Source organism: Notolepis coatsorum (assembly GCF_963971535.1).
Source record: "Notolepis coatsorum genome assembly, chromosome: 9".
In the NCBI taxonomy this organism is placed as follows: domain Eukaryota; kingdom Metazoa; phylum Chordata; class Actinopteri; order Aulopiformes; family Paralepididae; genus Notolepis; species Notolepis coatsorum.
Window position 1 is genome coordinate 65,359,869 of NC_140173.1, and position 12,979 is coordinate 65,372,847.

At 41.1% G+C, this 12,979-nt stretch overlaps 1 protein-coding gene across 2 annotated transcripts in view; it reads right to left on the reverse strand.

The window, feature by feature from the left end:
• Positions 1-5,215: 5,215 nt before the first annotated feature.
• LOC311234887 (uncharacterized protein) overlaps positions 5,216-12,979 on the reverse strand; it is a 98,259-nt gene continuing 90,495 nt past the window's right edge. For both annotated transcript variants that reach the window (XM_084322149.1, XM_084322148.1), the window contains exon 22: positions 5,216-6,106. In XM_084322149.1, coding sequence (XP_084178275.1) covers positions 5,493-6,106 — 614 coding nt within the window. In that variant the 3' untranslated portion in view covers positions 5,216-5,492. The remainder of the gene's footprint in view (positions 6,107-12,979) is intronic.

A 12,979-nucleotide genomic window follows, 5' to 3' on the forward strand; every position in this document is an offset into this window, starting at 1 on the left:
CAGTATAGGAGTAGCGGACATATCGGATCACAGTGCCATATATCTGACAGTAGATCTAGAAGGGAGACGGAGGAACACGATTTGGAGACTAAATGTAGGAATATTAAATAACAAAGGGGTGGTGAGTCAGATCAAGGAGGAGATAGCCAGATATAAGGAAGAAAATGACAACGGGGCGGTAGACCCGAACATTCTATGGGACACACTCAAGGTAGTGATAAGGGGGAAATTGATGGAAAAAACAGCAATGCTGAAGAAGGCCAGAACGGAGACATATCACAATCTGATAGGGAAGCTGAAGAAGCTAGAGGGGAGACACCAGATATCAAAAGAACAGGAAACGCTCGGAGAAATCAAAGAAGTAAAGGCCAGGATAAATAGGGAATTATTGACTGAAATAGAAAAGAAAGCGAGGTTCATGAAACAAACGTACTATGAAGGGGGACCAAAAGCGACCAGACTGTTGGCTAGCAGAATTAGAACGCAACAGAAGTTGAACACGATACACACAATAAGGGATACAAAGACTAATGAAATATTGAGGGACCCAGCTGAAATAGAGAGGACATTTAGAGAATACTATGAGAAATTATACACAGCCAAAAGCAGCGGGAGAAGAGGAAATAGAAACATATCTGGAGAAGCTAGAGTTACCATCGATAGGGAAAGAACAGAATGAAGAATTAAATAAAATAATTACGGAACAAGAACTGGAAGATGCAATTAGTAGAGCTAAAAACAACAAGTCTCCGGGGAGCGACGGATTCCCATCGGAATTCTACAAGACATTTAGAACTGAATTAGCACCCATGTTAGGGGCGGCGTTCAGACACACGATGGAAGAGGGGAAAATGCCCCCCTCGTGGAAGGAAGCCATAATCACCACGATACCGAAGGAAGGGAAGGATAGGGAATTATGTAGTAGTTTCAGACCTGTGTCCATACTCAACGTAGATTACAAGATGTATACATCGATAATATCAAAAAGATTTGAGACGTTTATGCCAGACATTATAGATGAAGATCAAACTGGATTTATTAAAGGGAGACAGACACAGGACAACGTGAGAAAGACATTACACATAGTAGAGGAGATACAAAAACAAGGGGGTAGCGCGGTACTGATTAGCCTAGATGCAGAAAAAGCGTTCGACAGTGTGAGCTGGACATTTTTATATAAAACATTGATGAGGTTCGGACTGAACGGGAGGGCGATGAAGATGATCAAGGCGCTATATCAAGAGCCGACAGCGAGGGTTAAGGTGAATGGCAGCTTGACGGATAGAATCAGATTAGAGAGGGCTACCAGACAGGGATGTTGTCTCTCACCGACGCTCTTCGCCGTTTTCATAGAACCACTGGCACAACTGATCAGACAGACCGAGGACATCAAGGGAGTAAGGATAAAGGGAACGGAATATAAACTAGGCCTATTTGCAGACGACGTGATAGTATACATGAGGCAACCAGAAAAGAGCTTCCCGGCACTGATGGATCTACTGAAGGAATATGGCCACTACTCAGGATACAAACTAAACGTGACAAAGACACAGACCTTAGCATGGAACTATTCTCCAACGACGGAAATTAGAGAACAGTACGGGATAAGATGGGACATGGACAAGATTAAATACTTAGGGGTGAACATCACGAGAGGGGTGGAGAAACTGTTTGAGGCGAATTATACACAGATAAATCAGAACATAAAGAGAGACCTAGAGAGATGGACAGTAATGCCCTTGGACTTCAATTCAAGAATAGAGGTCATTAAAATGAACATACTATCAAGGTTACTGTACCTATTCCAGTCACTACCCATACAAATACCACAGAATCAATTCAGGGAGTGGGACAGACTGATATCGAGGTTCATATGGGCGGGGAGAAGACCACAGGTCAGATATAAAACACTACAACTACCAAAGGAAGAGGGAGGGATGGCAGTACCCAGCCTACAAGATTATTACTATGCAGCACAACTGAGAGCAGTGACGTGCTGGTGTAACGACAGATATGAGGCAAGATGGAAAGACATTGAAAAAGAAGGGGAGGGATACAAGGTACAAGCTCTGGTGGGGGATAGGGAACTATTTAAAGAAAAAGAGGGACTATTAGATCCAATCACCAAATGCACCTTGACCATATGGAACAGAGTAGTAAAAACACACAAATTGGAGAAGCAGTCAGGGGTCCTGAGATGGGTAGCACATGACAAGAGATTCAAACCAGGGAGGTTAGACCATGGATTCAGAAGGTGGGAGAGGGGGGGGGGGGGGCAACAGCAATATGCAAAATGATAGAGAAGGGAGAAATGCAGACACTACAAAAATTAAAGGAGAAATTTGGACTAGAAAACAGGGACCACTTCAGATATCTACAGGTTAGAGACTACTACAACAAAGAAATAAGGGGGGCCAAAGACGAGGAACAGAATGGAATAATAAAGATGATAGTATGGGCATACGAAGGGGGGCAAGGAAGAGTAATATCAGCAATATACCGGGCTATAATGACCAGCAAGGGACACACGACCGATTACATAAGGGAGAAATGGGAGAGAGAACTAGAGATAGGAATAACAGGGAAGGAATGGGGGAACATATGTGAGGTACAACATTCAACAACAGGATCGAGAATATGGAAAGAATTTGGATGGAAAAATATAATCAGATTCTTTATAACCCCAGAGCTGAAGGGAAAATATGCACCAACACAAAAAGCATGCTGGAGGATGTGTGGGAAGGAGGGGGCAAATCACACGCACATATTCTGGGGATGTCAGAAGCTGAAGGGGTATTGGGAGGAGATAGGGGAAGCAATGATCAGAATATTAGGATACGGGCTACCACAAACAGGACTGGTGCTTTACTTAGGAGACCTGACACACGAGGGAATACAAGGGGGGGACAAATATTTAATAAAAATAATGTTGATAGCGGCCAGAAAAGCAATAACGAGACTGTGGTACAAGGAAGACCCACCGACAATAGCAAAATGGGTAGGAATAGTGGAAGAAATACAGGATATGGAAAGGATAACACACATGCTGAGGTTACAGGAAGAGAAATTTGGGGAAAGATGGGGAAAGTGGGAGGATTATAAAAGGAACGAGAACGACATCACAGAGGAAGAACCAAATGCAACACAAGAGAGCGAAGGGTAAAGGAGGAAAGATGTTCAAGCAGGGTCTATGAACCCATGTCACACACCTGTACTTTAGTTAATATTTTCTATTTTGTTTTTGGGATATTACAAGTGCTGAATGCTTTTATACCTTATCATTTATGTCTGTTTAACGGTGTGATATTAAATATTCAGGGATGAGGTGGTTTGTGTATGGGTGAACCAAAAGGCAAAGTGAAAGTTAATAAACAAGAGAAAAAAAAAAGAAAGGACGAAGGAGAAGGGAAGAAAGAAGCTCAAGGAGGGTCTCTGGACCCAGATCACACATACAAACCTTAGTCAGCATTTATCGTCTTTGAGTAGGAATTACCTGTTTATGCCTGTTTAAGGGAGATACACAATCAACCTTTATATCAAATACCTAGAAAACAACAGTAGGGGAACCAGACAACTAACCATGTGATACCCATGTAAATATTTATGTGCAGTTTTTTCTTTTTGTTTTTATTGTGATGCTAGTTTCTTCATTTTTTATTATTTATTTTTTGTAAGTGCTGTCTGTCTAAATAACTGTTAATAAAAAATTTAAGTAAAAAAAAAAAAAAAACAAGAATACCCTGAAGACTCTGGCAGGAGCACTCATTCAAGGGTACTACGACTATGCTTGCACCTCATGGTACCAAAGCACCTCAAAGGCGCTAAAAACACTACACGACCAAGGTACCCATGTACATGTCAAAATACTTCCCAAAGGTCAGTGAATACCACGATCACAACACCAGAGGGAGCTCCACAAATCTTGTTAAACCCAGATTCGGCTCAAACAAGGGACTAAACACGTTTCGCAATTATGCCACATCAATGTGGAACGCCCTACCCAAAGCTGTAAAGGAATGTGCATCACTACCCACTTTCAAAAACTCTCAAAGAACACCTACGGGAGACTGCAATTCGAAACGGGCCGCTGTAAATGTCCTAACCCAACCCCCTCCAATGTAGTTTTGCTTGCACAGTTGTACAGTGTCCCACACCCACCCCTCCTACCCAACCCCCCCCCTCCAATGTAGTCCCCGCCCAAACCCCACCTACCCAACCTCCTCCAATGTAGTTTCTACGTCAAATGTATATACTCGCTTTTCTGGACTCTTTTTGTATCACAAACAGTAATGTATTTGCAAATCTGGTATGTCATAAATGTATAGATGTATAGCAGTACTGTCTCTGTATGTCGTGTATGTCATGTTATGATGAATTGAAAATGGGGGACCCTGATGTAAACAAGACGAAAGTCTTTCTCTGGTCTGCATCCCCTTAACAATTGTATGTATTGAGCTGTACTGTACCCATTATGCAATCTGTTAAGTTTTCAATCAATCAATCAAACACAACCACTTTGGATGACTTGCGACAAATCCTGGTTGAGTGGAATGCGATGCCACAGCAGTGTGACCACGCTGGTGTCCATGGTGTGTATGGTTCTTCCACATGCTACTGAGGCTCCCGACTGTTGAATGAATAAATTGTAAAATTGCTAATATGTCTCGTTTCTTCCTCGTTACCGATAGACTTCAGTCATCCAATCCACCAAACAAGAGTCAATAGCAACAGCAGAATAAGCTGTTTGAATAAGATTTGGCAAATCTTTCATGGCCGCAACCCACATACTCAGCTGTGCTGCTCATCCCACAAATGCATGTTCCTTACAAATGCGGCACCATTTAAAAAAGGTAAATAAACAGGCTTTCCAACGGTATAAAATGTATTGCCAAGAATCATTGTTACAGAGAAATAATCTACCAAACACTTCGTTTAGTTTATTTCAGAAATCAAGATTTCTTTCCATAAATGTCGACAACAAAATTGTGTATAACAATTAATGTTGAAAAATCCACAACACAGATATAACTATAATAACTGGGCCTATATATTGCCCAGCCCTAACTGTAGAATAAACTGACCATATGCATCACTCCTCATACAAAACATCTGGAAAACAGGTAAACGTTTCAGTAATAGTAGTTCTATCATTTATAAGGATGAATCATGAGAAAGATTCGCAATAGGTATTTTCATGTCATAGTTTATTGTTTCCAGCTAGACAAATAGTGGGATGCAATTACAATACTAGTAAGTCAACAGTTAATCGTTTCCAGTCAGACAAATTATGGGATGCAATTTAAGTACTGGTAAGCTAAAACTACAAAAAACATGAACATTGTATTTCAACATCAACACAGAAGCTCTTTTGATTTTATTTGTAATTTCAAATTAAAGTTACACATCTTTCTAACAATGCAACTGGGTAACTAAATGGAGCAGGTTCAAAAACACAAGATAAATGAAGAATATTTCTTGAATCTCAGGACATTTCAGCTCTTCTCAGGAGACTCGTTTGCCTCCAGCTCCCACTTCTCCAGAAAATCCTGCAAATTCAGATTGAAAACATCGATGCCTTTGGAAGACAGATGGACACCGTCTGCCCGGTACAGGCCTGTGTTGGAGCCGCACCGGATGTTTTCGTGGGTCAGGGCGGTGCCGTTCAGCTCCGCGATGATACTGTGGATCCTGCGGTTGATCGTGGTCCTGACCAAGTCCACCTCGTGGCTGTCCACCGAGTGCCGCCACACCCTGCGCGGCAAGATGTTGGACCACACCAGCTGGCACTGCGGGAAGATGCTCCTCATGGAGGTCAGGTCTTTCTTGACCGAGGCCAGGAGGTCGGTGGGGCTGTCCGTGCTCAGGTCGTTGCCGCCCAGGTGCATGATGAGCACGTCTGGGTTGGGCCACTTGACCTTCAGCTGGTGGAGCTGGGGCAGCAGCTGGGGCCACGTCATGCCCTGGGTCCCCTTCCACCAGACCACCACGTCGTTGGGGTCCATTCCCAGCTGCATACCTACCTCCGGGGACTTGGCCCGGGCCTCCGCCCAGAAGACCAGCGAGTGGCCACAGATCCACACATTCTTAGGCTCCCCGGGAGGTTTTCCTATGAAAGCAACAGACCGTGTTTTTAAGTCATGAGAACCGAAATTCCTAAATATCTATGAACAGTCCAGACGACGATCTCACCGGACACTGAGGTTAGACATCGTCAGGCCTCTGAAGCCACATGGAAATACAGTATTGCCCTATCCTTTCACATGGCTTAGCTTGGTCTAATCATATTTCCATTCTAGTTTTCTTAGCCCTTTAAATAGTCAAAAGAAATCTACACAAGTGTACATTTCTTAAATTCAGAATTTCAATTGACTTGAGTTTATTTGAATGAGTTTTCTGTAAAATAACAAATTAACTAAAATACATTAATTATACTAAACAAGTTAACAATGAATGCTAAATCAAACAGAGAAAAATACACCCAACTCCTTTACTACACTTAATTTAAGTTTGAATGTTTAGAGATGTTCTAGAACGAATGTAGCAAAACTCTTTATATCTTACTAATAAACAAAATATCATAAATATCAATGCATAAACATTTTCTAGGTAAAACTATCTAGTGAAAAACGTTTGTGCGCTCATCTTTGATAATTTTGTTATGCTACAAAATAATCACCTACCTTGATCTTCAAGACATAACATCACCAAACATTATAATTAAGCACCACATAACACTGTCCACCAATCCACCTTCCAAGTGAAAACACATTGACATCAAACCTGACTTCCAATAAAATGTCTATGCAAATAAAAGTAGGAGTCATGAATACCATAGATTCTTAGAAAAACAAATGGTATTTTTAAACATCTAGCTAACAAATATAATAAGGGGGGGGGGGGAGAAGTATTCTGACTGCACATACCAACATTTCTCAGAAAGAGAAATACAAACACCAACAATTGTAAAAACAACAATCCTTACAAAACAATTTCTTCTTTCTCCATAATCTCTACATCATTAAGTTCTGAAACAGTCTTCTGCTCCAGCTTAGCCAACCAAGTGTTGGGACAGATTTCTTACGATTAAAATAAAATAAAATGCATTTGTCCAGTGTAGCTTGGGGCAGGAAAATGGCATTAATTCATCATTTGATATTTGAGAGAAAATTAAGTAGAATTAATAATTTTGTAAACATTTTGCTGCACTTTAGTAAAAATCCTCTCATCACATTACAGTTCAAAATATTACATCGTTATTTTGGTTCACAATCCCATTTCCCTTCTCCAACTATATACTGGACTGGACTGCACTGACTAAACCAAATAGAACAGATCTAGAGTCAGTTCTCCATCCACTACAGTTGTCGCGGAACTGTGCGATGTGAACAGCGGTTACCTGTGCCGGCGCAGAGTCTGTGTCGCATGAAAATGGACCAGATGGAGATATGGCACCAATGCAGTGAAAAGATTGCAAGTATGACCTACCTTGATTTAGTCATGTAAGTGTAGCCTGCAACAAGAAGTCTGTTCTCACCCTTACTAGTAGTATGATTTACCGGTAATTAAGAGTCAAAACGGTCATGCTTAAGAAATTAAAACATCAAAATTAGCTTTAAGTCATATGATACTAATAATGTTTCTTACCATGACAGAGATCCTAATACATGCTATGAGGAAAAATGGCTGTGCAGCCATGGCTAGCTAAATATCTGGCTTGTGAGTCATTTACTATAAGTAATGTATCCTTAAGTGGTGGTGAACGAATGTAAAACATGTCAAAGTATGCTGTTTTAGCTGGACGTTTATTATTATTTTTTTTAACGTAGAATCTGTAATGCTGTCAAACAGTGAACCCTCGGTAAAAGCTCCCCGCTTAGTATTGCACTTTGTTTACATTTTATGTTTTGGTCTGATGTGTGGGTTGGAGTTGAGTGGGGGGTAGAGGAGGGACTGCTACCGCTGGCCACTACCTCAGACTCTACCAAGAGAGGTCTGGAGACATTCACAGTATAATAAGTTACTAAACTCCAACCCACACCTCAGACTCTACCAAGAGAGGTCTGGAGATATTTACAGTATAAGAAGTTACTAAACTCCAACCCACACCTCAGACTCTACCAAGAGAGGTCTGGATACATTTACAGTATAATAAGTTACTAAACTCCAACCCACACCTCAGACTCTACCAAGAGAGGTCTGGATACATTCACAGTATAATAAGTTACTAAACTCCAACCCACACCTCAGACTCTACCAAGAGAGGTCCGGAGACATTCACAGTATAATAAGTTACTAAACTCCAACCCACACCTCAGACTCTACCAAGAGAGGTCTGGAGACATTCACAGTATAATAAGTTACTAAACTCCAACCCACTATTACGTGTGTGTGTGTGTTTGTACCCTGATCAGGTGTTCCCCAGTGTGATGTGTGATGTCTGGTTGTAGTCCCCTGTCCTGTCTCCCGTCTTGGTCTTGTAGTTCTTTGTCGTTTCCCTCTCAGGTGTATCCATTTGTAATCAGCCCAGGTGTTTCTTGTTCTCGTCATCCCCTTTCGTGCATGTGTTCTGTTCTCCCCTGTGTGTGGTGGCTGATCCTGTCTGTACAGTCCTGTGGTTTGTTTGTCATCATTTTTATGTTATCCCTTCACTAAACCATGGTAAATATAATTAAACATTTGTTACTTTGGCTACCGTTTCATATTATGTTACATTGACAAGACAACGAGCACTTTTCATTAGTCAATGGTAACGTAATACCCACACATCTGACCAAAACAATAATAATTTAAATAAAGTATAATAGCTCTTCTGCCTATAGGTCACTGTTTGAGGGCGTTACAGATTCTACCTTTAAGGGAGACAGCTGTTCATGGTAAGAGTTGACTTTAGTTCTCCAGTGGATTATAAAGGTAGTGACTGAACCTTCTCTAAGTTAATTATTCCAACAAAGAAATACTCGCAATCCATCACTGCATTCATGACCCGGTTTATTCTGCAAATTCATGACCAGGTTTACTCTGCAGATTCATGACCAGGTTTACTCTGTCAGTATTAAATGGAATCTTCTTGGTCTTCTGTTACATCGTCCCTTTTCTTGATAGTTGGAATAAACGGCTAGGCTTCACACTTTGAGATAGTGTAAGTGACCAACATGACCCAAACAAGCATTACTTATCCTGCACATTCTCAGTAAGGCCTAGCTCAAAGTCTTTCATATAAACCATAAGGCCTAGCTCAAAGTCTTACATATAAACCATACGGCCTAGCTCAAAGTCTTACATATAAACAATAAGGCCTAGGTCAAAGTCTTACATATAAACTGGTAGTCCCTGCAAATGCTAAGACATGTTATGATGTTACTGATGAATTACTAGCAATAAACAAAACAGTTTAAACTAGGTTAGGTGGGGGCCTCAAAGCCATTTAACACCAAGGGAATTGTATGATGCAAAAATTATGAGCTTTGAATCCATAGTTAATCAGATCCCCACCTTAATTTCTCATGTTTTTTAACATTGTGAATAAATCATTGGTTTGAAAAGGCTTTTAATCTTGAAAGCAAACCTATAAGACTTAAGTGGCTTTCATGAACATGGCTTGAATTTAATTGTGATACTATAGCTGCTCCTCCTACATGGTGGCATGAAATTACACCATTTTTCCTGGAGTAGTTCTGTATATTCTCTATGATGCCTACCAGATCATATCACTAGGCTATCTAGGAATATTCAAGCCATGTCTGTAAAGCCAATTTGAGCGAACCCTACTTGAAAGGCCATTTCATTCTGAATACCTGGCTTAATCCATGTCCGTGCAATTATCCCGTTGCACAAGGCATGATCTAATTAAGATAATTCAATATGCACTGGGCTACACATTACTTTGTAATTGAGATAATTCAATATGCACTGGACTACACGTTACTTTGTAATTGAGATTATTCAATATACACTGGACTACACATTACATTGTAATTGAGAACATTCAATATGCACTGGACTACACATTACTTTGTAATTGAGATCATTCAATATGCACTGGACTAGACATTACTTTGTAATTGAGATAATTCAATATGCACTGGACTACACATTACTTTGTAATTGAGATAATTCAATATGCACTGGACTACACATTACTTTGTAGTAGCCAGAGTAGTGTCCTACAACTACTTACAATTAGAAAATAGCTCACAAACTCTAGGTGGAAATGCAGATTTTTACTTTGGATAGTGTTCCTCCTTTCTCTTGCTCTTCCGGATAGTCTTGTTCCTCGACAGGTGAAAAGGTTCTCTATCTTTGTTTTAACAGCAGGATGTTGCAGGGATAACATAAAATCTCTGTCCATAGTGAGCATCCAACACTAGCTGGAAGCTAAACGAGAACTAGCTTGAAGCTGAACTGAAACGAGGAGAACTAGCTTGAAGCTGAACTGAAACTAGGAGAACTAGCTTGAAACTGAACTGAAATGAGAACTAGCTTGAAGCTGAACTGAAACGAGGAGAACTAGCTTGAAGCTGAACTGAAACGAGGAGAACTAGCTTGAAGCTGAACTGAAACAAAGAGAACTAGCTTGAAGCTAAACTGAAACGAGAACTAGCTTGAAGCTGAACTGAAACGAAGAGAACTAGCTTGAAACTAAACTGAAACGAGGAGAACTAGCTTGAAGCTGAACTGAAACGAGGAGAACTAGCTTGAAGCTGAACTGAAACGAGGAGAACTAGCTTGAAGCTGAACTGAAACGAGGAGAACTAGCTTGATGCTGAACACAAAAGCGGGGAGAACTAGCTTGAAGCTGAACTGAAACGAGGAGAACTAGCTTGAAGCTAAACTGAAACGAGGAGAACTAGCTTGAAGCTGAACTGAAACGAGGAGAACTAGCTTGAAGCTAAACTGAAACGAGGCGAACTAGCTTGAAGCTAAACTGAAACGAGGAGAACTAGCTTGAAGCTAAACTGAAACGAGAACTAGCTTGAAGCTGAACTGAAACGAGAACTACCGTACTTTTCGGACTATAAGCCGCGGCTTTTTCCCCCATTTTTCGACCCTGCGGCTTATATAACGGTGCGGCTTATATGTGGACAAAACCCGAAAATCTAAATATTGCTTTTTTTTACTGCATTGAAATGTTATTTATCTGTTCCCTTATTTGCTAAACTTAATACAAATGAGTTAATTCTTGTTATTTGTCCAACAGTATTGTGTCCCAATGGGAGTCGTTCTCTGTAGAGGTGGGAACTTAAAGCTCAATAAAAGAACGGCCATGCACCACCACCCACAGAATTGAGAAAGAGCAATCAATCTGTCAATCCTTTCCGTGTCCGGGCCGGGTGAGGTTTCCCGTGTTGAGTCAAATTAAGCCGCAGGCTCCACTCCTTACATATGGTAATTAAACATTAAAACACATGCGGCTTATAGTCCAGTGCGGCTTATATATGTACACATCATTCAATTTAGCTGCTGCGGCTTATAGTCCGGTGCGGCTTATAGTGCGAAAAGTACGGTAGCTTGAAACAACTGAAACGAGAACTATCTTGAAGCTGAAATGAAACGAGGAGAACTAGCGTGAAGCTGAACTGAAACGAGGAAAACTAGCGTGAAGCTGAACTGAAACGAGGAAAAAGAATAACTAGCTAAACTAAAAACCTTAACATCCAAAGCTAAACATTTATATTGGTATGGAAAATGTTATCCAATTGTATGAAAAAAGTGAGTCTTAATTAAACTAATCTCATAACATTCTAATTCCTGGATGTGTTGCTTTGTATGGCAAAGCAAATCCCTTCTTGACATTTTGACCAGAAAACCAATAGCTATTACTAGAAAATATATGTGAAAAAGGGTAAGATTTGACTTCCTACTGAGTCAAGAGTTGACAGATGAGTCTTCTTTTCTTCATGTTCTTTAAACCATTTCCTCTCTTGGCAGCTGGAATGGACCACTAAGTTTGGCTAAGAAACAGTATGTGGCAAACAAGACAAATGTGACTGCTGTAAGTGCATTATGACAGGGCTAGCTAAACGCCTAGCCAAAACCAGTAGCCAGGTTTACACAACAGGACCAAACAGGGATCGCTCAGTCACTGATCATAACATGTTCTTTCCCCCCAAAACAAACAGATTCTATTACAGGAATGTTAATATATTATTATTGGTGGCTGGGTAGCACAGTGGACTAAGCACTCGCCTACCACCGCAGAGACTCTGGAATCTAATCCAGCTGTCAGCGGTACCTCCGGCTTGGTCAGTCATCCCTACTAACGCAATTGTCAGTGTTAGAGGGTGGGAAGCCGGTGGGGTATGTGTCCTGATCGTTGTAAACTGTGACTCCTACTGGACGGTCGGGACGCCTGTTCAGCAGGGAGGGGATCTGGGGGAAATAGTGTGAACCTCCGCATGCGCTATGTTCCCCCAGTGAAACTCCTGAAAAACCACAATGCCTTTAGGTGGCTGCGTCGCGTCAGGTCAGGGGTCCCAGTGGATGAGGGTTCCTTGTTACCACCAGGGATGACTCGTCAGCCGGGGCGATAAGAGGACGTAGTGAACAGCGCTTCACATCCCATCTTGTGCCTATATTCTGTCAGTCTAAGTTGTGTAATAATGTAGTGAAAGGCAGGGAACTGGGAATGTTTGTTTGGAATTAGAGGTGCACTGATAGCGCTACCAGGCTAAAATACTGGCACAGACACCCAGAGTACTGGCACAATGCTCTTTAAGGATAATGAAACGATCATCGATCAATTGGAAAATAAAACGAGAGGTTAGCATTTGGTTCAATTAAAACTAAACTCTTAATAAAGAATGTAGCTGTTGAAAATCTTCATTATCAAGTACTCATCTTGGTACTCAGAGTACTCATACTAGGTCAGCAAATAGTCGTAAGTGCGTAAATGGCTGAATCATGAAAGCCACACTTGGCCGTGTTCTGAAACCATGGCTAATGAGACTTATCAAGGCCTTAAAATACTGTGCAACTGTCT